The 25,359-nt window shown below is 35.1% G+C and overlaps 3 protein-coding genes across 8 annotated transcripts; 2 read left to right on the top strand and 1 right to left on the bottom strand.

Annotated features, from left to right (window-relative positions):
• The first annotated feature begins 582 nt into the window (after positions 1-582).
• LOC123199049 (exosome complex exonuclease RRP44 homolog A) lies at positions 583-12,696 on the top strand. Of its 6 annotated transcripts, none has more exons than XM_044613858.1 (24): positions 583-876; positions 982-1,139; positions 1,234-1,289; positions 1,418-1,540; positions 1,679-1,809; positions 1,913-2,153; positions 2,418-2,568; positions 2,718-2,958; positions 3,081-3,237; positions 3,363-3,431; positions 3,948-4,073; positions 4,219-4,271; positions 4,849-4,955; positions 6,387-6,441; positions 6,526-6,625; positions 7,896-8,007; positions 8,820-8,940; positions 9,364-9,423; positions 9,512-9,617; positions 9,701-9,796; positions 10,236-10,317; positions 10,395-10,460; positions 10,720-10,920; positions 12,380-12,696. In XM_044613858.1, exons 1-23 carry the CDS (start codon positions 688-690, stop codon positions 10,916-10,918), a joined length of 2,799 nt encoding a protein of 932 aa, XP_044469793.1. In that variant the 5' UTR covers positions 583-687; the 3' UTR covers positions 10,919-10,920; positions 12,380-12,696. The 6 variants fall into 6 exon arrangements, with proteins under 6 accessions (XP_044469793.1, XP_044469791.1, XP_044469790.1 ...); XM_044613856.1 differs by having other exon boundaries at positions 12,346-12,696; XM_044613855.1 differs by having other exon boundaries at positions 10,720-10,925.
• Positions 11,482-15,483, bottom strand: LOC123199051 (protein PIN-LIKES 7-like). The gene is made up of 10 exons (XM_044613861.1): positions 15,260-15,483; positions 14,572-14,770; positions 14,407-14,486; positions 13,788-13,912; positions 13,584-13,705; positions 13,118-13,462; positions 12,930-13,030; positions 12,787-12,839; positions 12,365-12,550; positions 11,482-11,775 (listed from the first exon to the last, which is right to left on the bottom strand). Exons 2-10 carry the CDS (start codon positions 14,704-14,706, stop codon positions 11,651-11,653), a joined length of 1,272 nt encoding a protein of 423 aa, XP_044469796.1. The 5' UTR covers positions 14,707-14,770; positions 15,260-15,483; the 3' UTR covers positions 11,482-11,650.
• Positions 15,484-17,626: 2,143 nt separating this feature from the next.
• Positions 17,627-23,306, top strand: LOC123199515 (protein MLO-like). Its single transcript, XM_044614551.1, has 17 exons — positions 17,627-17,790; positions 17,865-18,096; positions 18,179-18,236; positions 18,349-18,581; positions 18,714-18,824; positions 18,924-18,984; positions 19,073-19,185; positions 19,638-19,712; positions 19,882-19,970; positions 20,061-20,110; positions 20,206-20,244; positions 20,951-21,063; positions 21,286-21,444; positions 21,533-21,706; positions 22,373-22,408; positions 22,501-22,629; positions 22,718-23,306. Exons 2-17 carry the CDS (start codon positions 17,974-17,976, stop codon positions 23,120-23,122), a joined length of 1,968 nt encoding a protein of 655 aa, XP_044470486.1. The 5' UTR covers positions 17,627-17,790; positions 17,865-17,973; the 3' UTR covers positions 23,123-23,306.
• The last annotated feature ends 2,053 nt before the right edge of the window (positions 23,307-25,359 follow it).

Raw genomic sequence — 25,359 nt, 5'->3', positions numbered from 1 at the left:
TAGGATAGTGTCTCCTTCGCCCTGCCTGTTGGGTCATAAAGGAATGAGTTTTTATCCACTAACATGAGTTAGATTAGAGGCATCAAAATAACACTTTATAGAATAAATAAACACAATTATAATTAGATATATTCTTTTTTTTTTTTTTTTTTTATTGTCAAAACAAGGTGTTAGTTTGGTTGTCATCCAATTTCTGAAATCATTGCTCCTTCCTCCCTTTAAAGAAGGACCTGATTATCAGCTTGATTAACCAGTCCGACATCACATATCAAGATAAAATTAGTATTGACTATTAAAAATAATATAAAAAATGATTAACGTTACCCATAAGAGATAATATAAATGATAAAATAAGAAAATATAAATATAAAAAAAATCAAAATTTTAATTTATTTAATATAATAATTATATAACTGATTATTAAATTAGATATTTCACCTGTTTAATATTTTCATATCAAATTTTTAAAGTGATCATGTGACTCAAGTAATTTTGTACTGGAATACGAAGCAAAACGGGCCATTAATTGGGCAAAACCATGGGCCCGTTCATCCGGGTAAATGTCTATCGTAGAGAGAAAATCGTAATTCGATTCCCTCGACTTTTTCTACTGTCAAGCAAAGCTCTGGACAGCAACAACAGAGCATCATCAAGACTGAACAAAATTGAAGAAGAAAGAATACAAAGATGTTAAAGAGCAATGTATTCAACAAGAAAACGAGAAACAACAGAATAAAAAAGGAAGTTCGAGAAGTGTATCTACGAGACGACATATGGTGCGGAGCTTCGTCTTGCAAAACATGCGACTCTTCCGTTGCTCGTTTAGGCACTGCTTCCACAATTCTCGTTATCGATACCAATGTTGTTCTCAACCAGGTTCAATTGATATCTCTTCTCTTCATTTCACTTCTTCGTTTTCTTTGAATACGGTTATTGAAGTTGCTCCTTTTTTTTCATTTCTTTACTTATGACTGGTTTTAGATTGATTTGCTGGAGAATGCGGCGATTGATGACGTGGTGGTGCTATCGGTGGTGTTGGATGAAGTTAAGAACAAGAACGTATCTGTTTACAATAGAATTAGAGCTCTTTGCAGTAATCCTCTGAGGAGGTTCTATGTTTTTGCTAATAAATTTCACAAGTAAGGTTTTTGTTTTGGTCAGTAGATTGTGTTACGTACTGCGTTTTTACTGTTTTTGTGATTTTTTGGGTGTAATTTGATATTCTTTATGCAGGGATACACATGTTGAGAAAATGGATAAAGAAAGTTCAAATGATTTAAATGATAGAGGTGTGTTCTTTGTAAGGAAATTGATTTTGGTGTTTCTTTTTCCTGGTAGACTGTGATTTGTAGTTCTTAACATTGTGGTTGCTGTAACGTTTGTCTTACTCTGTGGCCATGCATTTCTTGTGATTCAGCTATTCGTGTGGCCACTCAATGGTATCAGAAGCATCTTGGAGATGGCACACGGGTTTTACTTATAACTAATGACAGAGAAAATAAGAGGAAGGCCACTGAAGAAGGCATTTTTGCTGAGACAAGTATGTATATTATCTTTCTGTCTACTGTCAGAGCTGCTCCCTTGTTGGCTTTTAGGTCTTTTTTTCACTGTTTCTGTTATTTATCATCGAAAAACTATATCCATGAAGCTCAAAGCTGAAATTTTGGCTTTATTTCAGTTGAGTCATTTGTGAAATCATTGGGTCAGCCGAATTTGCTTGATCTTCTGGTCCAACCTGCATCTGAAGATATGAACATGGAAGACGTTGAAGATTTGAGGTCATCAAAGAGGAAAGACATTTACCCAGAGGTAGCTAGACTTATTACCTTTCTAAGTTGTTGGTTTGTTTGATTACAGTCTTTGGTGGAGGACTGTCTTTTTGTAAAGTTTATCAATCTTGTTGTTTGTTCAGCATAAACCCATGTCTGAGATTACTGCTGGGTTGCGTCATGGAATATACCATCAAGGAAAACTTCGTGTTAACCGTTACAATCCATTTGAAGCATATGTTGGAAGTGAGAGCATTGGTGATGAAATAATCATCTATGGACGTACAAATATGAACAGAGCTTTCGATGGTGATATAGTGGCTGTGGAACTTCTACCTCAAGAGCAGTGGCATGAGGAGAAATCCTTATCGTTAGCAGATGAAGGCAAGTTACCATCATGTAGCATGCATGTTTAATGACCAAGCCACCATTGTTTTGACTTCATTGCCATTGCTACTTATGCTTTCAAAGTGTCAATAAGTAAACATTGACATCATATTATCATTCTTTCATTGAAATTTCTTGTGACAGTTAATTGCACACCTGCAGAATTGAACTTGCCTTCTTTTTTTCTGTCTAGAAGATAATCTTTATACTCACTCTCTAAGCATGTTATCCTATTTTATATTTAATCTTACTCTCTTACAGAGGATGAAAATGAGGATGATGTTCATCTGGCTCCAAGCAGTGCTGATGATGCTCCTAGAACTTCAAATCTTGTGACCACTGGTAATGAAAACACTGTTCCTAGTCGTCCCTCAGGTCGTGTGGTAGGAATCATAAAGCGGAACTGGCATTCGTAAGTTGATTGCATAATGTGCTTGTTTGTTTGATTGTGTTTGGCCATAGTTCTTCTGTCCCTTGCGTATTACATGCCATCACTTCGAACTAGGTTAATGCAAGTTTTTCCTTATTCAGTTGTCTGATAATTGTAAGGATATGATGCAGCTATTGTGGATCTTTGGAGCCAATGCCTATGCCTGCTGGTAGTGGTAGTATTGCCCATGCCTTATTTGTTTCCAAAGATCGCAGATTTCCAAAGATTCGAATTCAAACTCGGCAGCTTGTAAATCTTCTGGATAAGAGGATAATTGTGGCAGTTGATTCCTGGGACCGTCAATCTCGGTACCCTTCTGGTCATTATGTGCGGGTTATAGGAGATATAGGTGACAGAGATACTGAAAGTGAGGTATGCAAAAATGAGTTCTTCTTTGTAAGCATGGGGGGGGGGGGGGGGGGGGGGGGGGGGGGGGGGAAGGGGGGGAGGGTAGGATCCCTGAGCTTGGGGAGTTAATTTTTTGTCTGCTGCAGATGCTCCTGATAGAGAATGACATAGATGCAAGGCCATTTTCTGCTCAAGTTTTGGCATGTTTGCCTCCATTGCCATGGTCGGTGTCCTCTGAAGATTTGGCCAGTCCTGTCAGGCTTGATTTGCGACATCTGCATGTCTTTAGTGTGGATCCTCCAGGTGAGAAACTCATAGGGCTATAATTCTTGCTTATTCTTGATTCTCTTGTCCATACTACATTCTTGATATCTGATGAATGATGGAGATATATTGAAGATTGTGAAATGTTTTTGCCTTTTTTCCAGGGTGCAAGGATATTGATGATGCACTACATTGTAAATCCCTTCCGAATGGAAATTTTGAAGTTGGAGTTCGTATCCTCTAGATTTTTGACTTCCATTCATGGTGAAAATTTCAATGTTGATGTCACTGAAGTTTAAATTTGGCATGTACATTATGTTTTTTTCCCCTGAAAGTTTATGACAGTATGAACATAACTTTAATCTTTTCAGTACATGTATCTCTCTCTCTCTCACACCCCACCAGACTTTAACAGTAATGGAGTCACTGTAATGTACATATTGGTTTGATACTTCTTCCATTTGGAGAGCTACTGTAAAGCACTCGGAGGCGCCCTCATTTATATTGTTCCCTAAATTTAATGTTCTGCAGCATCATACCTGGAAAGTGGCTGAGTCACAATGCCTCCTTTGTTTTAATCTGCTACACCAACATGTTTCTTCTCATTCATCAAAAATATCAACGGTAGAAATTTATGAGTTATATAGTGGTTCACAGTGTACTGTTAGCCCTGGCTTCCAATTTTACTGATGTCTTATTTCAAACATAAACCAGACACTTAAATGTTCTTCTTTAACAAAAACAATTAGATATAGCTGATGTAACAAATTTTGTTCATCCTGGCACGCCACTTGATGATGAGGCCTTGAAAAGGGGTACATCTGTTTACCTTGTTGAGCGCCGAATTGACATGCTGCCCAAACCTCTGACCGAAGGTATGCATTCATGTGTTTGCCAATGCGTTTCTTGTTCTTCATTTCAGTGCATGTATGCTATATAAAGTAATTTTAGGTTTTATGGTTGACTTTTCATTTTTCTTTCATGCTTTATAGCACTCTCAATAGCTAATTTTGCTTGTAGATATATGTTCACTTCGAGCTGATGTGGAAAGACTAGCATTCTCTGTTATTTGGGTATGTGATTCTTTAGCTTTAGATCACATGCTTAACTCATATGATATTTTTGTGGATTCTCTCTCTCTTGCTCTTTTTGTGCTGTCAAGTATGTGTGAGACTCTAGATGGTGTGTGTATAGCATGATTAAACATTTCTAAATAGCCAACTTTGTTCCAACTTCCTAGAGTCCAACATAGTGGTTGAGTGGATTCTAATCCAATGTACTAATTTTAAATGAGTAAAATATCAACAGAGGTCTAGTTATTTGATATGCAAGTTGGCATTGTTATATGTAGATCCTTAACTGTCATTACGCTATAAATTACTGATTATGAAGCTCTTTAAAAGAGTTAAAGTTTGAAGTGCTACTTTCATGCTGCATAAATACTGCTTTTAACTTGATTCTTTTCCTTTTTGTTATACTTTGCTCTTCTAATTTGGAGATATTTTCTTTAGCAATATGATTAATGTGAAAATTGTATATTTTAGATACACTTGCTCCTCCATCTAACAATCACAAACTTGCATGTTGTTTGGAGTAAACTATTTTTGGGCATACATATGGATACTTACTTCAAATGTCCTTTGATATCAGGAAATGACACCTGAAGCAGAGATTATTTCCACAAGATACACAAAAAGTGTCATTAAATCCTGTGCAGCATTATCTTATGTTGAAGCTCAGGCTAGGATGGATGATAGGTGCTTTTTCTTACTTTTCCATCCTCTAATATGTGGATACTTCAGTTATTTTCTTTAAATGTCTCTTTATTTACACTTTCATTACTCCTGTCAAATTCTTTTAATGTATCTTGTTACATACTTTTTTACTGTTGACTTTTCCATTTTTATTTATATTAATTGTCAAATGCTATTAGCTTCTTATAAAATGGAACAAAGCAACTGTTGCTTTTTCTGGAATGTTGTATGCTGATATGACACATACAGCATCCATAAGATCTTGGTGAGTAATTGTCAAATTTCAGTATAATTAGAAACTGAAGTAATTGAACAATTAAAGGATCACTAAATGTGCACTTGAGAGGATGTAAGTCAGTTCTAGTCGACTGTCTTTTGAAGTTTCTGCTGTTACTGAAGACAGAGTCATGGTCACTAGAAGATGGAATAGAATTATTGTTGCTGTCTTGTGGTGTTGATGTTGCAGAATGGCTTTCCTAAACTGACTGAGGTTGCTGTCAAGATATTTATCTTGTATAAAGTTTAGAACCTGAGTTTTTACTTTCGTTTCTTAAAAACATTGTGTCCATTTATGAGACATTGTTTAGGATTCTTCCCCATTCATCATTTTGATCTCTTTGTGGATTTCTAATCCATTGATGTGCTCATCTCATTCTGAGAAGGTTATAAATTAATAGAGGTGTAGTCACAAAAATAATCTTATTCTGACTTAGTTATCCTTATTGCAAGTGGTATAGAGACAAAGTATGCACTATGTTAATATAATTCATTCATAGAGTATGTTAAATCCAAGGTGTATATACATTGGGAAAAGAGAGAGACATAATTTCAGAAAACTAGTACATGTATCTATGTAGTATTGAAAATATGCAAAGTTATCTTAAAAGTCCAAAATTTTATATTATCTTGAATTTTTTCCAATGTAAATTCTATAAATACATTGTTTAAAACATAACCTATGCAATCCTCAACCAATTTAAGTGATACCTTTCCGTCTTCCTCTAGCAAATCAACCATGCCACCTGAAGTTAATACATGAATTCAACTGACCAAAAGTTTTACTATGTGGAGGCAAGTTTCTTATATGAGACATTGTTTAGCCTTGAAAAGTGAAAGCAAGCCCATAGCTGATGTATGCTTGTGTCAAAATTCCTAAACAGCTCAAATGTCTGAGTAGTAGAAAGCCTTTTTCTCTTGTTGATGAAAATTTAAATAGCGCTCATGGATAATTGTTTATGATAATCTAAGCATTGACTATGGAAAATCTATGTGCCACCAATATATTTCCTTTATTTAATTTGTTTCTGGTGACAAGAGCTTGCATATATCGTGAATGGGTTGTCTCTTTTGTGCATATATATCTTAGTGGTTTTTGTTTCCTTTTATGAGTGTCATTTTTATTGAACAACTTAACTGCTTTTATTGTATGTACAGTCGAATGAAGGATCCAGTAACTACAGATTTGAGAAATATGAATTCTCTGGCAAAGGTATGCTAACCTGGAGCTGTCTTTACTTAATTCATGGGATTTTACTGGGTTCCTCCTACAAAGTAGCTTCTTATGATTCTGCAGGTGATGAGGCAGAGACGTATCGAAAGAGGAGCCTTAACTCTTGCCTCTGCTGAAGTCAAATTTCAAATTGATACAGAAACTCATGATCCTCTTGATATTGGTATGTTGTCTGAATGGCAGGTCCTTTCTGTTAACTCCATAAAACTGTGAATATATATTTATGTCCCTGGGCCCATGGCTGCTTCATAGGTATGATTTTTTTTTTCTTGTTGATAAGTTATGAAGCAGTATTGGTTAAAGAAAAACACGATACAAAAGTGGGCAAGTTATCTACTACTGGACTAGCTTGAGAACACAAGAAAAACGATACATAATGTATACTAGAAAAATCAAAATAGAGAACTATTTAAAAAAGAACCTAAAGCCATTTAAAATTTTCCAATGATAAACACCATGAATAGCCAAGAAGTCACTCCTAATTTTAATGAATGAATAAGAAAAATAATATTGAAAAGAGTTCGTAATTGACACTAAAGGGAGGCTAAAAGTTGAACTTTGTACCACTAAGAATTGGTATCTTGCTCTCTGTTAACCATCAAAATCCATATATTCCTTTCCTTTTTGTCCTTTAAATTTTTTTGCTTCTACATAGCATGCATTTTTGTCAGACTATGTAAACTTTCTTGGTGTTAACATTTTGGCTTTAAAAACTTGTTCTATTCCACAGATATTTTTTTTATGCTCAATTCTTTTCAATCCTATAGACTTGAATTTCGTGTCAATGAAATTTCCTTGAGATGCTGTAATGTGCTTGAAAATGGTTGTTATTCTATGTTGTGTTGAAAAAATAAAGATGCTTTGGTTTGACATTAACATGGATGTTGGATCTACATATTAGAACTGGTAGCCTTTGGTTGAACATGACTAAGTCTGTAAAATGAGTGGAATATACAGACATACACATCAAATTCATGATAGTTATATAAGGCTGTTTTAATAACATAATATTATGTTCTGAGCACAGGTTTCATATGTATGAACTCTTTGTATTTTGGTAAAAGTTGTGTGCCTCTTATATATGGAATATGTTCTTGTGGCATGTCTTAAATCATGGCATCTTACAGATAGCTTCATCTCCAACATTCATTCTAACATGTCTTTCTTTAAGTCATGGAGGTGTCTATATTGTTAAATATTTTAAATATTCTTGCAAACATCATGATGACATGTTTCCTTGTAGTTACCTTTTAGTGGAATCATTTTGTTTTATTTAGAAAAGTTGCAACATCATGTAGTTTAACTTGAATTCTTACACCATCAGGTCTTCTTTTGCTGTTGCATCTACTAGCTTTTGTTTTCTATATAATTTATTCAACTAATCATATTGTTTTTGATTTCTTTTGATTTTTTTTGGATGAATTGTTTTGCAGGTATGTACCAGATTCGAGAAGCAAATCAAATGGTTGAGGAGTTTATGCTTGCAGCTAATGTTTCAGTTGCTGAACAAATCCTTAAAAATTTTCCTCTGTGCTCACTGTTAAGGTAAAATTGATGGATTTTCTGTTTGTCTGGTGTCACATCTTTTTTCTTTTTGCTTGTTTTTGAGACCCTAACTTTCCTTTTGTTTTCTAATAAGGCTCTACAGTGCAAACAGTGTACTTTTCCCTGCTTTCTCATCAATGGTCCACTGTTGGCAGACATCCTTCATGATTGCATGATAGCTTGTTGACATTTCTGAGCAATCGCAAAGATATTGTGACCATATGAGTGGCTAATTTAACCTGTTTCTCTCTGGAAAAATACTTGCATGTTAGTGACATGGGCAGACCTACATACTGAGTGGGGGCTGGTGATCCCACTCTAAAATAATCTTTCATTAATTTGCTGTTTTTTTTTTTTTAACTTTGACCAACCTATATTTATATTAATATTTTTATTTTTGTCTCCAATCATTTGTTTTTCTTGTAGTTTATATTATATTATTTTAAATTTCCCCTTTTAGAGTTAATGCCTGGGTCTGTCCCTAGTTAGTGACCTTAGAACCATCTGGATGAGGACCAGTGAATGGCTGGTTTCTGTCATCTTGTGATTTCTTCATTTTAAACCCAAGTTCTAGGAGCTAGACTTTAATAGGTTTCTAAGGAAGTATACTGGTGTGGCAGTTGAAAAAGTGATTGCAATTTGATTTTACCATAACTTGGCATGATAAATTTTCCTCAAATGATATTATCGAATTTAATGTATCTTTGTTAACTAAAGGATCAGATATGCATGCTAGATGAAGACAATTTTTTTTTCAAAATTATGTGGTTTTGTGGGTAGTGGACTCATATAGACATGGGTTTTTTGTGTAGGCGTCATCCTTCTCCAACAAAAGAGATGCTTGAACCTTTACTGCGTACTACTGCTGCTGTTGGTCTCAACTTAGATGTTTCATCATCAAAAGCCCTGGCTGATTCACTTGATCATGCTGTGGTAAGACTATTACGTTACTGCATCTCTGTTTACTGGTACAGTGGATACTGCCACTTTTGGGCTATATACTTGTATCAGTTATAAACTTTGTCATAAACAGATATTGTGCTGGATATGCATGTTCAACCTTCTAAGATTTAGATAATTTTAAATTTTTTATAGCAAACATAATGTGCTACTCACATAGTTGAGATGCTGACTGACCAGTGTATTATTGACTTGTCGGGTATTTTTGAGCTTTTTTCCTTCAATGTTCTTTTCAGCCAATGAGGTTGTATGTTGATTGTTTCAAGGCTTCTCTTGCATGTACACTAGTTTGTTTTATGTGAAACCTTGCGGGTTTTGACTGTTTACCTGACTTGCAAACCCATTTGGATGCTCTATATGGCTGCTGTTTGGTTTCTTATTGTAAACTTTTGTCAGGGTGATGATCCATATTTCAATAAGTTGATTCGAATACTGGCAACTAGATGCATGATACAGGTAATTTACTCGATTGAATAAGTGAATCCTTAAAATATGACAATGAAGCATCTAAACTCTAATACTTTTGACTTGAATAACAAATCAGGCAGTGTATTTCTGTAGTGGGGATCTCACACCTCCGGAATTTCATCATTATGGGCTTGCAGCACCTCTATATACTCATTTCACCTCTCCTATAAGGAGATATGCTGGTTAGTTAGACTGTTAATTCTGTAATGTTCTGTTTGGAGGATGAGATTTTGTAATTTGAATTTGAAACTTTGTTTTCTTGCAGATGTTGTTGTACACAGGTTGCTTGCTGCATCTTTAGGGATATACAAACTCCCACAAGTCTGCCAAGATAGACCCCAGCTTACTAGTGTTGCTGATAGTAAGTTTTCATCCCTCTTGAAATTCTGCTGCCATGCTATATGAGACTGTCATTTTATGCCTGGAAGCCATTATTCTCATCTTTGCACAATAGAAAAATTTTTGTTTGGAACTGGTGTGTACTTCAAATTTCCATGATTGAAAATCATCTCCAACCTAGAGCAATAAAACTAAAACCCTACAATCATGTCTCACAGATTTTGCTCTTGTGGAAGTTCTAATTTAGTTGCTCTCTTTGGCATCTCACATCTTCAGTCCTCTGGGATTCAAATGTATTGCCTAAAATTTCACATATACGCTCCATTAAAGCCAACTCTGTTACTTGTAACCATGAAAAAGATTACTTACCTTTTATTTCTGAAGTCCCACGTATTTTTGGATGATTACATGATGTGCTCTCAGCCATCTAAAGGTTGTTGCGTGATGATTCCTTTCTTCAGATTTGAATTATCGGCATAGGAATGCACAGATGGCTAGTCGGGCCTCAGTGGAGCTCCATACTCTCATCTACTTCAGAAAATGGTATGTAACTGATATATTCTCTCTCTCTCTCTCTTTCTCACTCTCACGCACGTGCTAATTTTTCTTTTCTCTTGCAGGCCCACAGATACAGAGGCTAGGATAGTGAAGATAAGATCCAATGGTTTTATTGTGTTTGTTCCCAAGTATGTACTCTAACCTCAGATGTTTATTTGTTGACTTTCAACTGGAATTATGGCGCCTTTACTTTGCTAATCTTGAAGAAAACAAGTACTTTGCCGGGGCTTATCTATCCAGAAACTTGATTTTACATTTGTTTTCATCTTTTGTTTTGTTTTTTTTTAACTGGAAAAATTGTTGCATGTGTTTTGTCTGACAAAATGTTTTGACGGATCGAGGAAGTTTGTTGTTTGTGTGTGTGTAATTGACAAGGTGTTTTTGCAGGTTTGGCATAGAAGGACCTGTGTACTTGACATCAAGAGGCAAAAATGGAGGCGGGGAATGGTGCGTAGATGAGCAGCAGCAGAAGATTATAAAGATGCATAGTAGCCTCTCTTACACTGTTCTACAACTGGTGATGATTCACATGGAGGTTGTGGAGCCCCAGCCTAACCGGCCGAAACTCCAGCTTACACTCATTTAAAAGTCTGGTAACTTCTGCCCCTACATTTTTGGCTTAAGTAGAAATACTAAATTTATGTTTGTGTCAATCAATTTTATGAAGCTAGGCTGTGTTTTATTGCCATGTTGTTTAATAGGAAGAGATGGTGCAAGCAAGGTTGGATTTGATCCAATTTGCTTGAGCTCGGATCAAATGAGCCAAGATTGAGCAAATTTGAACATTTGAGTTTGAATTGGTTTGGGTTGAATCCAGAGTTAAATTGCTTTTTAACTGAGCCTCAGTTTATTGATCTCAAATTGGATCTTGTTTGAGTTCTGTCCGAATCAAATCTAACCACAGTTGCAAGAATGCTCGTATCATAATTTTTTTTTCTAATGTTCATGATCATAAAAATCAATCTATTTTAAAAAAAAAAAAAAACACCAAGCTGAGATCATCTTCAAAACCCACAATACATTCCTATTAGCTACCTAGATCCTCAAAACCCACAATATGTTCCTACTAGCTACCTGGATCATCTTCAAAACCCACTCATTGAAATCTCAGCTTCATATTGTAAACCCAAAAGATATTAAAAAAAAAAAAATCCAATTATAGGGATCTGTATATTGAATGACACTTTCCAAATTGTGTTCAAAGTGGCCTGGTTCATTCTCCAAAGCCAAAGGACAGAAGGTTTTAGAAATAGGATTTGGAGATACAAGTTGGTGTTCAATGTCTTTTGTCTTGACTTTCCAATGCTATAATACGTGTTTAGGTCAAGATCCACATGTAGACTGTCGACCAAGATGTGAGTGCTAGTGCTGCAACCAAGTATGTCCATAAATAGAGGACTGAACATTCCTCTTGAGCCACTTCAAACAACTGGGTCATTGTACCTGTTTGTATCCATGCATTAACCAAAAATAGAAATGGTTAGATCTGTGGATTGTTGATACAAATTTTGGTAAAACTAGTGGTTGTGATTAAAAAGTCTAAAGTTATATAAACTTCATACTAGAAATGTATAGTTTCCAATGGGAGACTTAAACACCATATTTTGTACTTGAAATCTTGACATATTATCACACTTTATGGCGTTGTTGTTCAGAGGGGTTAGTTGTGAGTTAGCTCTCTACTAGCCCCCCGTGTCACACAATTGTAAAGGAAATATGACGGTGATTCGGATACCACATGATATAAATTTTAGCAGAATCACATCTTAAAAAACTAGTTGTTGAAATTGTAGAGTTTGAAATCATATAAACCTTATACTAGAAGTTTATACTTTTTGATATGGGATATAAGTCATATTTTTTACATTTAGGATCCTAACAATTATTCTCACAAGGTTGGGTTTCGAGTTTACATTAGTATTTAAATTATCAAATTCATTATTTTCCACTTCTTAAAAATTGCAAGATTAAGGACAAGTAAAACAAGTAATGATTTTTTTTTTTTAACCACAGTAATAGAACAACTACTTACCGATATTCATGGCGGGTGGAACAGTAAATTGAATCATGAGCACAAAGTGGTATAGAGGGTCCGATGGAAGGAAACCAAGAGTGGAGGCTCCTTTAACAATCCATATACCAATCACAGGAAGGATAATGTATCTAACACAAACCACAGCTATGATCACCATCGGCCTTAGTGTTGAAGACCTTAAACCTGTAAAATTTTAACATATATTTGTAAACTATCCCTCATTTTTTAATAATACTTTATGTACTAATGGATGATCATTAACTAGTTGACTTGTTATTATGTAATTGAGTGATTTTGAAAAATAAATGATAATATATTAGTCATGAGCACCCGATAGTATCTATCTATTAGTACATGTAATATTATTATTATTATTATTATTATTATTTTTTATAATGAAGATATGGAAATTTAGTTACCTTGAATGAGATTGCCTCCAAGTATAAGAATGATGCATGGAATTGTTCCATCCCTACAAAGGTTTTTTTTCCCCTTTTTGAGTATTCATTCATAAAATAAAGAGATGTTGGGTGAGAGAATAAATCACAATCATATGTCGTACCCAAGTATTTTAATTGAGTCTTGGATCACCCTCAAGGGTGCACCATCACCAATTATAAGGTTTCTCAGCCAAGTAATCGCTCCAAAGATGAATCCAATAATCTGTCGAGGGATAGGTCAGTGCTCAATTCATTACTTTAGCATATATGTGTAAATGATATGTCCAAAACAAAAAAACAAAGAACTCACCGCGGCAATTGTAGGAGGAGCCATCAGCTCCTCCAAGATGTTGTGAAAGAATTCAAGTATCTTTTTCCAGGATGATTTATCCTGATGAGGACTAGCTGTAGTTGATTTGTAGGTTACAGTTTGGCTTTCAGGATCTGCACAAGTAGACTTTGGTAATGACAGATTTACAGATGCATTTTGTTCATTTTCTTCTGGCTTGAGAAGTTGGGTTTGTGGGGTGGCATCAAAATCCTGGTTGGCAGCCTTTGACTTTGTTATGTCCTCAGCAGTTTGAAGTGCTTTGAATTTAACTGATGAGCTTTTTATTAGTTGGTAACTGTAAGTCCATATGTAGATACCGCCAAGCTGCCATACACGAAGAGGCCATTAAAATTATATTGATATGAGACACAAGACTAGTCAATGTCCGGTTTAGATACGAAAACATTGAATTATACGAAAAAAAAATTGCGTTATAAATCATTACCGCCATGGAGAAAGACGCGTAAGAGAGTCCAACAGAGCTACAAACATTACGATTCCCAAATGGACTTCCTTCCTCATTACAGATTGCAGGGACAATTATAAGCAGAAGATTTCCCAAGTTCCCTGTATTCAAATCAAATCAATGTCATATCTCCTCAATGGAAAATAGAATATGTCAATGCATAAATGACATATTAGTAACTACCTGAAGCACATGTGGCAATGATGAGGCCTTCAAGATAGGGCTTTGGTCTTAGAATTTTGACAACTATCCACCCAAGAATGCCTCCAAATAGAAATGTGAGTCCAATGTTAACCGGCATAAACCACCTGAATCAAACAAGATACAACACCCCTTCTAATCATTTTGTCTGATTCTGAGAAACCAATCAGCAGAGTTTAAGAACATTCACTAATTCAGGTACAAACAGATGGGTATAAGGGTGGATTCAAATCGAGCCTAGGGTCTGCGTAGGTTGGGGTCAAATTCATGATATCCAGTTTAAGTTTGAACTCGTTTGAATTAATATATAGTATTGTTGGAAAGTTGTTAACATGATAAACAGTGTTGTCTGGAGAGTGAACAGTGTAATCAAAGGGGTGAATAGTGTTGCATGAGAGACAAACGGACTGGAGCTCTAGCTTGAGTTTGGCTCATTCACACAAAATCAGTTCACTCGAATCCAACCCCAAGTTAGGTACTAACAACTAGATGACATGTCAATTTGTTTGTATCCATTAGTCTACCATTTATGCAGGTAATGTCTTGAATAGATTGGCCAAAGATTATGTTACTCGTTCAATAGATTGGCAGCTGAATTTACCATGAGATTATGTCTTGAAACGTCACAGTTTTGGCCAAAGATGCAAAGATGAGAGCAGGAGTGAACACCATGAACACAATCTGCATTAATTCAACACTGGAAGTTGAATATATTTGTAGATTATTTAAGTAGTAATAAAAATTGTAGGTTGCGTGCATGGCGTACCTTGTTTAAGGATTTTCGGGCTTCTGTTGGAAGAAGATTGCAGAATTCAGTAGCCATGAAAGCTCCCAATAAGCCTATTATAAGCACTTGCAAAATTGGCATTGTTGCCACTTCAAACAGTGTCCAGAACCCCATCTCTTTCTTCTGATTTTGTAAACTGCTACTTTAACAACAAGGTTTGTATATATATCGGTAGATTCTGAACGAAGAGAAGATCATCAACAAGATTAAAAAAAGTTGAAAAACAAAATGTTATTTCAGAGCTCATTAAAGCAGTTAAAATCAATGTTTTAATAACTGATCTGGGTTCGACTGGTTGGATCAAAGTGGTTGATAGCTTAGATAAAGCTGTGTTCTGTTAGTTTTGATCCATATATATGTGTCTGATATAAATTATGAGAATTGAGAAATTTCCACGAAGAAAAGTTTCAAACAATTACTTATTCTTGGTTTTGCATTTGGGAAGTGCAAGGGGAATAGAAAAGACATATGATCAGGATCTTTTACCGGAAAGAAAAGAATGTGATAACCAAGTCTACCAAATTTAAGAAAGAAATAAGATACAGTATTTGCAGTGCAGTGCCGGATGATGAACGCAGACAAGAGGAAGAATTCAACTTACATTATATGTATATATTACTGTACAAGGGAAAAAAAATAATGAAGCAGAAGAAGAAGGACGACAAACCTGGAAGAAGATCTTATCTTTGTATATTGAGAGACAGAGAAGATGAAGTTGGTGGTGGAGGGGTGTATTGGGTTGGCAATTTATATTTGTGTAAGGTGATGGGGTCGCTTTTTTTTTTATACCAGAATTATGATTTCTAATTGTAGATAGAAGATGAAGACAGCGTAGAAATTGACAGAGAAAGAGTTGAAGAGCATTTTGAATTTTACTTGCACCTTACAGCTTATGGTGGGTTATGGGCTTCCTATATTTATACGCCTCAGCTTAATTTGGTTAATCTAAATAAATCCTCTATTAATGGGCATTTTTTATAGTTGAAAATGAAAATTGTGTTTATCATGATCAGGTCAGGGTCATCCTGGCCAACTTGGCAGCTTGATGATTCAGCAATGTCTGGCTATTGTAACATGAGTACGATGCAAGGAGACATAATTGACTGGATCAAATTGGGATATTCGATCAGGTGGCAGTTTGGACCATCTTAATTAACATTTATGTAATACATGACACCGCATATTATTACACATGCCCCATTCATTTCTGAATTATTCAATCAGGTGGGCAGTTTGAATGGAATAGGGCATATTATACACATGCCCCATTCATTTCTTAATTATATATATAATAAATTACAGACGCAAGTGAAGTGAGACAATTCAACTTTGCGTCTAAAACCATGTGAGGTGATGACTACTGGCAATGGCATTCAAAATAATAATAAAGGGACAAGTTGGAGTAGACAGGGCCCAATAATATACAAGTAGACAAAACAGCCAGAGACATTAATTGGAAATTATTACGTAGCTAATGCCTTCCTCGGTTCCAACCTATGCATGCAGCATGTAAATATCGTCTTCCTTCTCACCTCAAACATACATTGCATCTGATGCAACCAATCAACGTGACTGATTTTAGATAAATACAGGATTCCATGTCAAGTTTGATTATAAATATAATATAAAATAATCAAGTCTCCAAGTTGGAATCAGCAAAAACATGCTGAATCCAAATTAAAAGATGGAGAATCGACACCCACAACCAAATATTATTTGATTAAAGTTGAGACATTTTTTGGGTCATCATTCATCTGTGGCTCTTGGCATGCAGGATCACAAGTTGATATTTCTATTTCTGATTTCAAAGTGATCCATGCATGTTTCATTTGGTCCACTCACTGGACAATTCAATTTATTCCCTTTTTCACCCTGAATCATAAACTTAATTTGTCTACAGGTCCACTTATAATATCATGAAAAACATTATCTTCCCATCATCCCATGGAATTGACATTTTTCCAGTTCCTTTGAAATTTTAGCTGTTCAAAAGGCATTGTGAATCACGCAATTTAAGCAACGATAATTTGACAATCATGGTGTTACAAAGACAAATCAGAGAATTCCACTATGGCTGGTCTGGGTCCAAGTAACCAATTTGGGCCTTGAAGGCCCACTATTACTATGTGGTTGGCCAACTTACAGCATGCACTTAACAAGGCTGAAATTCAGGCAGGTATTTTGAATAAGAAAAATCAACTATAAAGTTATGTATTATTTTATTTTTAATTTTTAATTATTCAATCACATAATAATATTTTGTTATTTGTGCAGATAATATTGTTTAAGAAAAATCAAGATGCAAAGACCAATTAGTTTTACTTAAATTTGACTAGCACATTTTAAAAAAGAATTATAAAATTGCAAAGGATTAAAATATTGTATTTAGCTTGAATGTATTTAAAAGAAAATTTCAGAGACCCTTCTAACCCCCATGGCCTGGCTCAGTCTATGACTTGTTCTTGCGTGAAAAAAAGCAATACAAACGTCCTCCAAAGTGCAAAGCTCCAAATCCTTCATATATGATATGAAATTGTTGTGAATTAATATTTGTTTGTTTTGTAAAAACAAGGGCCATGTCAAAGATTCCGAAACTGATGATAATCCTCATTACAAGACAAGGGTATGTTGAAGTTTTCATATATGTCATGCATGAGCTAATTAAACAAGAAGAAAACAAATTCAAGTATAGTAGAATGACTTGTTTCTCTTGATGTCCGAATTTTGCTTGGGATATTATTGATGAGATTTTTCATCATCAATTAATATATGTAATTTAGAATTTTGTGTTAAATAAGTTACAATAAAGACATTGAAAATACGTGAATGAATTATAATATCGATAAAGATGATATAGAATAAATACGAGTAAAGAGAGATGAACATATTATGGTTTTTATTGTAGTATAGAGATTATAAGAAAAACATAACACTTTTAAATAATTCTTAAGTCGAAAAAATAGATGTATAAATATCTATATTACTTGATGATGCTAAAGCAGAAGTGATTAGGTAGATTGTGAACTCTTAATTTGTCAAAATCTGTTTTGGGTTGTAATATAGGCATCCATCCTGCCACTCCACTGTGTTTTCTCTAAAGATATATATATAATTTGTTTATTTATTTAAAGAAGATAGGAGGAAAATAGTTCCCTTGTGCGAGACAAGAGAGTCAGCATCATTAAATTTGGTGTTAAGGTAACAGTAATGTTTGTTTGTATGATGTAAATATTTGACATTACTCTTATGTCGTCTGTGGTCTCTCTTTACAGTTGGATTTACTAGTGATGCCGGCGTCAGCTTTTAAATAGCTAAAGAAGGTTCTTGTGATGTCGCCAAGTCCAGCAGATTTGAAACATTCTTGGTTTTGGAGTAGCACTCATGGCTACTGCAGCAGGAGATAGGTCCTTGAAGGAGACACCCACATGGGCAGTTGCTCTTGTTTCTGCAATTTTCGTTATAATTTCTGTTCTCATTGAGCAAGCCATTTATTCTCTCGGAAAGGTAACGCCACTGATGATTTCATTTATGGATCTCGAGCATTGATGATTATGGCTGATCATTTAGCTTCATTTTCTAAAGGCAGTGGTTCCGGAAAAGGCAAAAGAAGGCAATGACTGAGGCACTAGAGAAAATTAAAGCTGGTCTCTTTCATTCATATCGTACATTATGTTTTTTCAATTTAAAGCTTGTGAAACATGTGCAATCTATGCATTGATAAGGAAACTGAAGTCAGTTTTTCGTTTTGTAATGCAGAATTGATGCTACTAGGCTTCATATCTCTACTCATTACAGTGGGCACAAAACCTGTGTCAAAAATATGTATTTCTGCCGAAGCTGGAAGCACCATGCTTCCATGTAAGGGGCAGCCCAAGGATTACAAAAACAATGGGGGTAATAGTGGGAGAAAGTTACTGTGGCACACTGGGGATGTGATATGGCGTCGAGCCCTTGCTGTGGGAGGAGCCGAGGATTATTGTTCCAAGAATGTAAATATATAGTACTATCAATTCACAAGACTGCATATTTTGTGTGGAGTGTTGAATAGAAAAAATGTGGTAATTCGATACATCATGTGAATATATTAATCCAGTTGTTTTGATGGTAATTGTTGATTTCAGGGGAAAGTACCATTGGTTTCCCAGTCAGCGATTCACCAATTGCACATTTTCATATTTGTGCTGGCTGTCTTCCATATTCTTTACAGTGTACTCACCATTTATCTAGCAAAGGCAAGTAAGTCATGCACTGTTATGAATAATTTTCTAATTTTTTTTCTGGGAAAGTTTGAATGATGATAATCAGGGAAAGCCAATTTTCAATGCACACAGATGAAGAAATGGAAAGGATGGGAGCTGGAGACATCATCCTTGGAATATCACTTCACTAATGGTAATTAGTATTTTCCAAATTTTTTTCATAATTAAGAAATGTTTAGGATTTTATTTTGTGGTTACACTGATGATGTTTATTGTTATAGATCCTTCAAGGTTCAGATTGGCTCATCAAACTTCCTTTGTCCGACGCCATACTGGATTTGCTACAGCTCCTGGACTGAGATGGATAATAAGATGCAATCTAAAACTCTCTTTAGTAGGATTCCAAAATGTTGAAACAGGGTAATTTAGCCATTAATTCCTGTCTATTGAGAGTGGGGTGGATTTTAATAGAGTTAAACACAAACTTGAATCTGCCTGATCTCAATGAGCTTTGAAGATGAGGAGTTCAAACTCGAGCTTAACATTGAAAGTGAAGCTTGAGCTCAGGTTAACTGGGCTTAATATTGTAGAATCGAGCTCGAAACAATGTTGTTTTGCCTATGAGTTATATAGATAAATGAAGTTGTTTTGATATTTTTATATAATACAATAACATAGGCTCAAAAAGATGTTGACTAGACATGCTTACATAACGTAACGTTTTTCAAAAACAAAGCAAAATTGAGCCACTCAAGAGGATGTTGAGTCGAACATCTCATGACTCAAGCTCAAATATATTGCACTTCCATGGTTTGAGCCTATTTGGAATGAAATGCATTGTCACAGGTGGCTTTTTTCAGACAGTTGTGTTATTCTGTAACTAAGGTGGATTATTTGACCATGAGGCATGGATTCATAAAGGTAAGTTACCCCTCATTTAAGTTTGCTTTGTTCTTGTAACATCCCCAAGACTTTTTTCAAAGTGTAAAACATAAAAGCAAAATCGTAATGAACCATTACAGGGCTATCAGAATAAGATGTAACAGTTTTAAACACAACTGCAAGTCTAATATGTAAATATATGTTGCAGGCTCATTTTGCTCCCAACAGCAAATTTAATTTCCACAAGTATATCAAAAGATCAATGGAAGATGATTTCAAGGTGGTAGTTGTTATCAGGTTGTGCTCTATCCATCCTTCTCTTTCTCTCTGACTCTGAATTTCTGATTAATTTCTACCTTCTAATTAACCATGAATGTTTGTCTACAGCATACCGTTATGGACATGCGCCATTGTTTTCCAGCTTCTCAATGTGTATGGTGGGGTTGCTTTTCTTTGCTTTTCTTACCATGTGTTCATTTTGATTGTGAAAGTTCATATTGACATTAACACAGTTGCTTCACATCTTCTGCAGGATGGTATACACTTTCATGGATATCATTTGTACCACTATGTTAGGAACCCAGCATTTATTCAATCAAAACACAAAATCAAAACACAAAATACATAATAACTAAAATATTTCATTACTAAAAATATTACAAGATAAACCGAATAGTTCGAGGAATTCGGAACCTCCCATTTTTCGGCCATTCGAAGCGCCGGAGACCTCCCTAAATCAGCCAAAGGTGGCTGCCCTCAAACCCCAAACCCTAATATTTTCTTCTCTTCTCATTTTTTAAATCTAACAATTACATTTATAATAAAAATGGATCACTGGATTGATGACAAGTGTCTCAATCCTAATATTTCCCTCCCCTTCAAAATCATCTTATCCTCAAGATGAGTTTTCTGTTTTTTTTTTTTTTATATTTTAATAAACTGAAATATTTCTCCACACCACTGTTTCTGCTCTTTTTTTTTTTTTTTTTTTTCAATCCCAACACCCCACATCTTCTTTTTCTCTTCCCAATAAAGTTCTGCCATCTCCTCTTTTTTTTCCTTCCCAGCAGCCACACCACATCACATCTCTCATTCCAACAAGCCACCGCAACTGCCCTTCACCCTCTTTTTATTTTTATTTTTTTCTTTATTTTTCTCTCTCCTTTCTCTTTCTTCTCCTTGTCTTTTTCCTTTCTTCTTTCTTCTCCATCTCCTTCGTCCTTCTTTCTTCTTCCTTCTGCGTTCTCTGGTTTGAATATGTTTTTTTTTTTTTTCAGACCTTGCCGACGTTCCCTTTTCATCTTCCTTATTCCTCTATCTTCATTTTCTTCTTCTTCTCTCTTTTTTTGACACTTTTCCAGCATGTAGTCACCGACTCACAGCCTCCTCCGTAAATATTTTTCGGCGACTTTTTACTTTTCCGACCATCTATTTTCTCCGTTGGATCGAACGCGCTCTGATACCATTTGTTAGGAACCCAGCATTTATTCAATCAAAACACAAAATCAAAACACAAAATACATAATAACTAAAATATTTCATTACTAAAAATATTACAAGATAAACCGAATAGTTCGAGGAATTCGGAACCTCCCATTTTCCGGCCATTCGAGACGCCGGAGACCTCCCTAAATCAGCCAAAGGTGGCTGCCCTCAAACCCCAAACCCTAATATTTTCTTCTCTTCTCATTTTTTAAATCTAACAATTACATTTATAATAAAAATGGATCACTGGATTGATGAGAAGTGTCTTAATCCTAACACACTAGTTGTAAGAAATTCTGAACTTTCTGGTTTTAAATTGTTCGTCCCGGGATATTATTTCTGTATCTAACTGGGTTCTATTGTACATGCGACAGATATTTCTTATAGTTGGTGCCAAGCTTGAAATTATAATCATGGAAATGGCTCAGCAGATTCAAGATCGAGCCACTGTTGTAAAAGGAGCTCCTATTGTAGAGCCTAGTAACAGCTTCTTCTGGTTCAATCGCCCTGATTTGATTCTTTACTTGTTACACTTCACCTTGTTCCAGGTACTTTTCTTACCTTACCTTATTGTATTTTTTCATAATTTTACTTTTGGGTTTTGTAACTCAAATTGATGTAAAATACAAATATATACCTAACATCTTTTTTATTGTTAATCTAAGATTCAAATAAGAGTGTTACATTCACCCTTTTAATGGTATTAAATATCTTCGCTAATTTTATTTCACTATCATTCAAAAAGACACATAGAGTGATTTTATTATTATTTATATTATCTTGATTTAATAACCTGATTGATAAGATATTGTCTATTTTGTTTTTGAGTTTTACAATTGAAAATGTTTTTAACAATTTAAAAACATATTTTCCATAGGTTGTCGAGAGGAAATTTGATTAGAAATATTATATTTATCCTATTATAAGACTCATTATATTAAGATTTATCCTATTATTATTTTAGTAAATTTTAGAGAATATGAAAGACTTTGATACTATTTATAACATCCTTGTTCAATGCTCCAACCCTTATGGATATATTATCCCCTCTAAACATTCTATCAGTAATAGTTGTTTTTGGTTTTTGCAACCGGAAACCCTTTTCACAGTTTAGGAGCAGACAAGCTCTAGGGACCACAGACTTGCATATGACGGCATCAATTTTGTATGCATCTTGCACTTTATGAGCTGATGATCCTGTTTTCAATTTACAGAATGCATTCCAGATGGCTTACTTTCTATGGACATGGGTAAATTAATAGCTTAATCACAATCCTCAGTACCATAAATTTAATTTGCTTGTAAAGAATTTGATTTATTTAATTTTTATTCATGAATTCAGTATGAGTTTGGATTGAAATCGTGCTTCCATGAAAATCTGGTGTTACTATGGATAAGGGTGGCCCTGGGTGTAGCTCTTCAGATTTTATGCAGCTATATCACCTTCCCTCTCTACGCCCTTGTAACTCAGGTAACTTCTTTTACTCATACACAAATTCTGAATCAAAGTCCGCAAAAAATAGTGACAACACATCATAATGCATTATGAAAAGTTGCAGATGGGGTCTCACATGAAGAAGGCAATCTTTGAAGAGCAGACAACCATGGCTCTAAAGAAATGGCAAAAGGCTGCCAGGGAAAGGAAGAGGTTGAGAAAGGCCACAGGCACAGGCACAGGCATCCCATCTAGTTTCATAAGAGATGAAAATAGTACTCCAAGCCATAGCTTATCACCTTCACATTTGCTCCACAAATACAATCCCAAGAATGCCATGATGGACCTGGAAAGTACTCTGAGTTCTCCAAGGAGTGCTTACAATTATAATTCTGAGACTGAGTTATCGGAAAGAGAAGGGCCGGCACCACCAGTTTCCAGTGATGATCATCATGAACCAAGAAGGCATAGCAATCTGCAAAAGTTTGAGGAAACGGACAGTGGGGATTTCTCGTTTGTTAAGCCTTGATGGATAAGATTATTGTTCAGAAATTGTTGCTACAATTTTTTTTTCTTGTAAAAGATATAAACGTAACAGTTATCACATGAACAAGTTCCATAATCATGCTTTTTGCTACAAAGGCATCTGATTAGGCTCCATTGTCAAGAGTAAATGTTTTGTTGGAATAATGTTCAAGCTCATCTTTCATATACCTCTTGATTGTGCTGTTGTTCTAGCTCATCTTTCGTATATCTCCTCACAATTCACATGATGCTGTGTAGGCTTCTTGAAACCCAAAACAATGCATGGGCCTGCTTGGATCCAGCATGTGTTAGTGTTAACAAACAACAAGACTAACAGATTTGACTGACTGATAGTTTGGAGCGATGTAGAAAGTCCTTACTTAGTCGTGTTCACATCAACTTCAAGTCTTGGATGATTGGTTAGATAATTAGGTAATAGGTTTTGTCCATGAAATCAACTTTTTGACCTATCTTCAATCTTCATACTTTCATTTTCCATGAAAACGAGTATACAATCATGTTTTTTGGTTATTAATTTATTATTGGCCAAAGGACTATTTCCCACCCCAAGTATACTATTATTTCGAAATTTTCTCTGTTAATTTAAAAATCTCATTTATCTATCTATGAAGGGTTAAAATTAACAGAACCTTAATCTTTTAAAATTTTATCTTTTTTCTCCTTTAACCCCTAAAAACTAACCATTTTCTCCTAAACCAAGTTTTAAAAAGTAGCATTCTCTCCTTAGGATTTAGCTTTCAATCCCCGGCGTCAAATCCAACATTATCGCCGATGACGAAACTTTTCAGAGACACCACCATACTCCGACCGTCTCTCTTTTCTCTTTTGAAACGTCAATCGATTGAGATCTGACCTGAAAAATCGAAGAGCTTCGTCATGGGGTTTATTGGATCCAGGGTGGAGACATAAATAAAGAAAACCAGAGGCGAGAGTAGAGAGAGTGAAATCAATGGATGAGAGGAAAATGTTTAATTGTTTAATGGTTGACAGAGTGTAAACACATATACTAATTACACTTGACTATTAATTAATTAATTAATTAATAATAATAATAGTAATATTCAATCAATTCATACCTATACCATACCGTCCCTTGAAACGGAAACGCGCCTCAGCCTTACTTTTTCCATAAATATATATTCAAACAATATAACCCCACATCACATCTATACGTAATTCATATCCACCATCTCTACCAGCAGCTGCATGCAGCAATGGAGATGCATGCATGCATGTATGCAGATGCAGTTCCTCTTTTACTTAATATATACAATAATCCCTCCCATATCAGACACAAGTCGGGTCTTCTCACCACCATCTACACGTATTTATTGAACTCGAAGCGTTCTAGAATTCCCATTATGAGACAGTCAATCAATGAGGACTTTTTTAAGATTATAACAGAGGAAAACTTAGTGGAGAATTAGGCTAGGCTAGGGGGCTTTATAAATTAATTATTCATTTGGTAAATGAATGGGCACATGAAGAATATAATTTTATATATTATGATGACTGGCTCATTTGTCATCTCATGGCTGCCTCCTCAATCGAGATAAGACTATTTTTGTATCTTCTGCCATGGGATCTGAAACTTGAAATTAAATATAAGTGGAGGTGGAAGTGGAAATGGAACCGCTTCTTTTGAATGAGTCATTAGAGTCTAGTCCTAGACCTTAAAAACAAATACAAGAATAGAGCGTTGACTCTATTAAGAGCTGATCTGCAGATGATCTGATTCAAATGTGAAAGCAAGCTCATATTTAACATATCTTCTGGGTGAGGTCAGTATTTTCACACACTGTAGACATATTGAAGAAAGACATGCAAGTTTGAAACTTGGGACTGAGAAGGTCCACAGCAACACCTGATTATTTGTGGATATTTGGAATTGGAAACAAAGTTCCCTTGATTTATGGCACAAAATATTGATATTAAATTATATTCTTCATGTGCACTCAAGAACAAGAATAGATGTTGACTCCTCTTGCTCCACCAACCCAACCCAACCCAACCCAACCCATACAGCCATACAAAAGTGTCAAAATATGCCAAATAATAAAATAGGTAAACAAGTGGAAAAAAAAAAAAAAATGGATGTGCTTTCCTTTATGTAAGGAGTGATTCACATGTTCCCACTTAGGTTTAGGTTTGGATTAAAACACCTTCATAAATAAATTAATGTATAAAACTATATTTTTCAATAAAAACCTAATATGGTTA

Source organism: Mangifera indica, chromosome 16 (assembly GCF_011075055.1).
Source record: "Mangifera indica cultivar Alphonso chromosome 16, CATAS_Mindica_2.1, whole genome shotgun sequence".
Taxonomy (NCBI): Eukaryota; Viridiplantae; Streptophyta; class Magnoliopsida; order Sapindales; family Anacardiaceae; genus Mangifera; species Mangifera indica.
Note: the sequence above shows the minus strand (reverse complement) of the source record. Positions and strands in the feature narration are given on the sequence as shown.

What these genes read in the sequence shown, in the direction of transcription:
- LOC123199049 (XM_044613858.1), top strand. Translation starts at nt 688, where the DNA reads ATGTTAAAGAGCAATGTATTCAACAAGAAAACGAGAAACAACAGAATA. An exon ending in ATAAAGCGGAACTGGCATTC is followed by an intron (nt 2,569 to 2,717) that starts GTAAGTTGATTG and finishes GATATGATGCAG; the next exon opens with CTATTGTGGATCTTTGGAGC. An exon ending in AAATTTTGAAGTTGGAGTTC is followed by an intron (nt 3,432 to 3,947) that starts GTATCCTCTAGA and finishes AAAAACAATTAG; the next exon opens with ATATAGCTGATGTAACAAAT.
- LOC123199515 (XM_044614551.1), top strand. Translation starts at nt 17,974, where the DNA reads ATGGCTACTGCAGCAGGAGATAGGTCCTTGAAGGAGACACCCACATGG. An exon ending in GATATCATTTGTACCACTAT is followed by an intron (nt 20,245 to 20,950) that starts GTTAGGAACCCA and finishes TTTTTTTTTCAG; the next exon opens with ACCTTGCCGACGTTCCCTTT. An exon ending in TTAATCCTAACACACTAGTT is followed by an intron (nt 21,445 to 21,532) that starts GTAAGAAATTCT and finishes TACATGCGACAG; the next exon opens with ATATTTCTTATAGTTGGTGC.
- LOC123199051 (XM_044613861.1), bottom strand. Translation starts at nt 14,706, where the DNA reads ATGGGGTTCTGGACACTGTTTGAAGTGGCAACAATGCCAATTTTGCAA. An exon ending in CATTGCCACATGTGCTTCAG is followed by an intron (nt 13,706 to 13,787) that starts GTAGTTACTAAT and finishes ATTTGAATACAG; the next exon opens with GGAACTTGGGAAATCTTCTG. An exon ending in TCCACCCGCCATGAATATCG is followed by an intron (nt 11,776 to 12,364) that starts GTAAGTAGTTGT and finishes GGATACAAACAG; the next exon opens with GTACAATGACCCAGTTGTTT.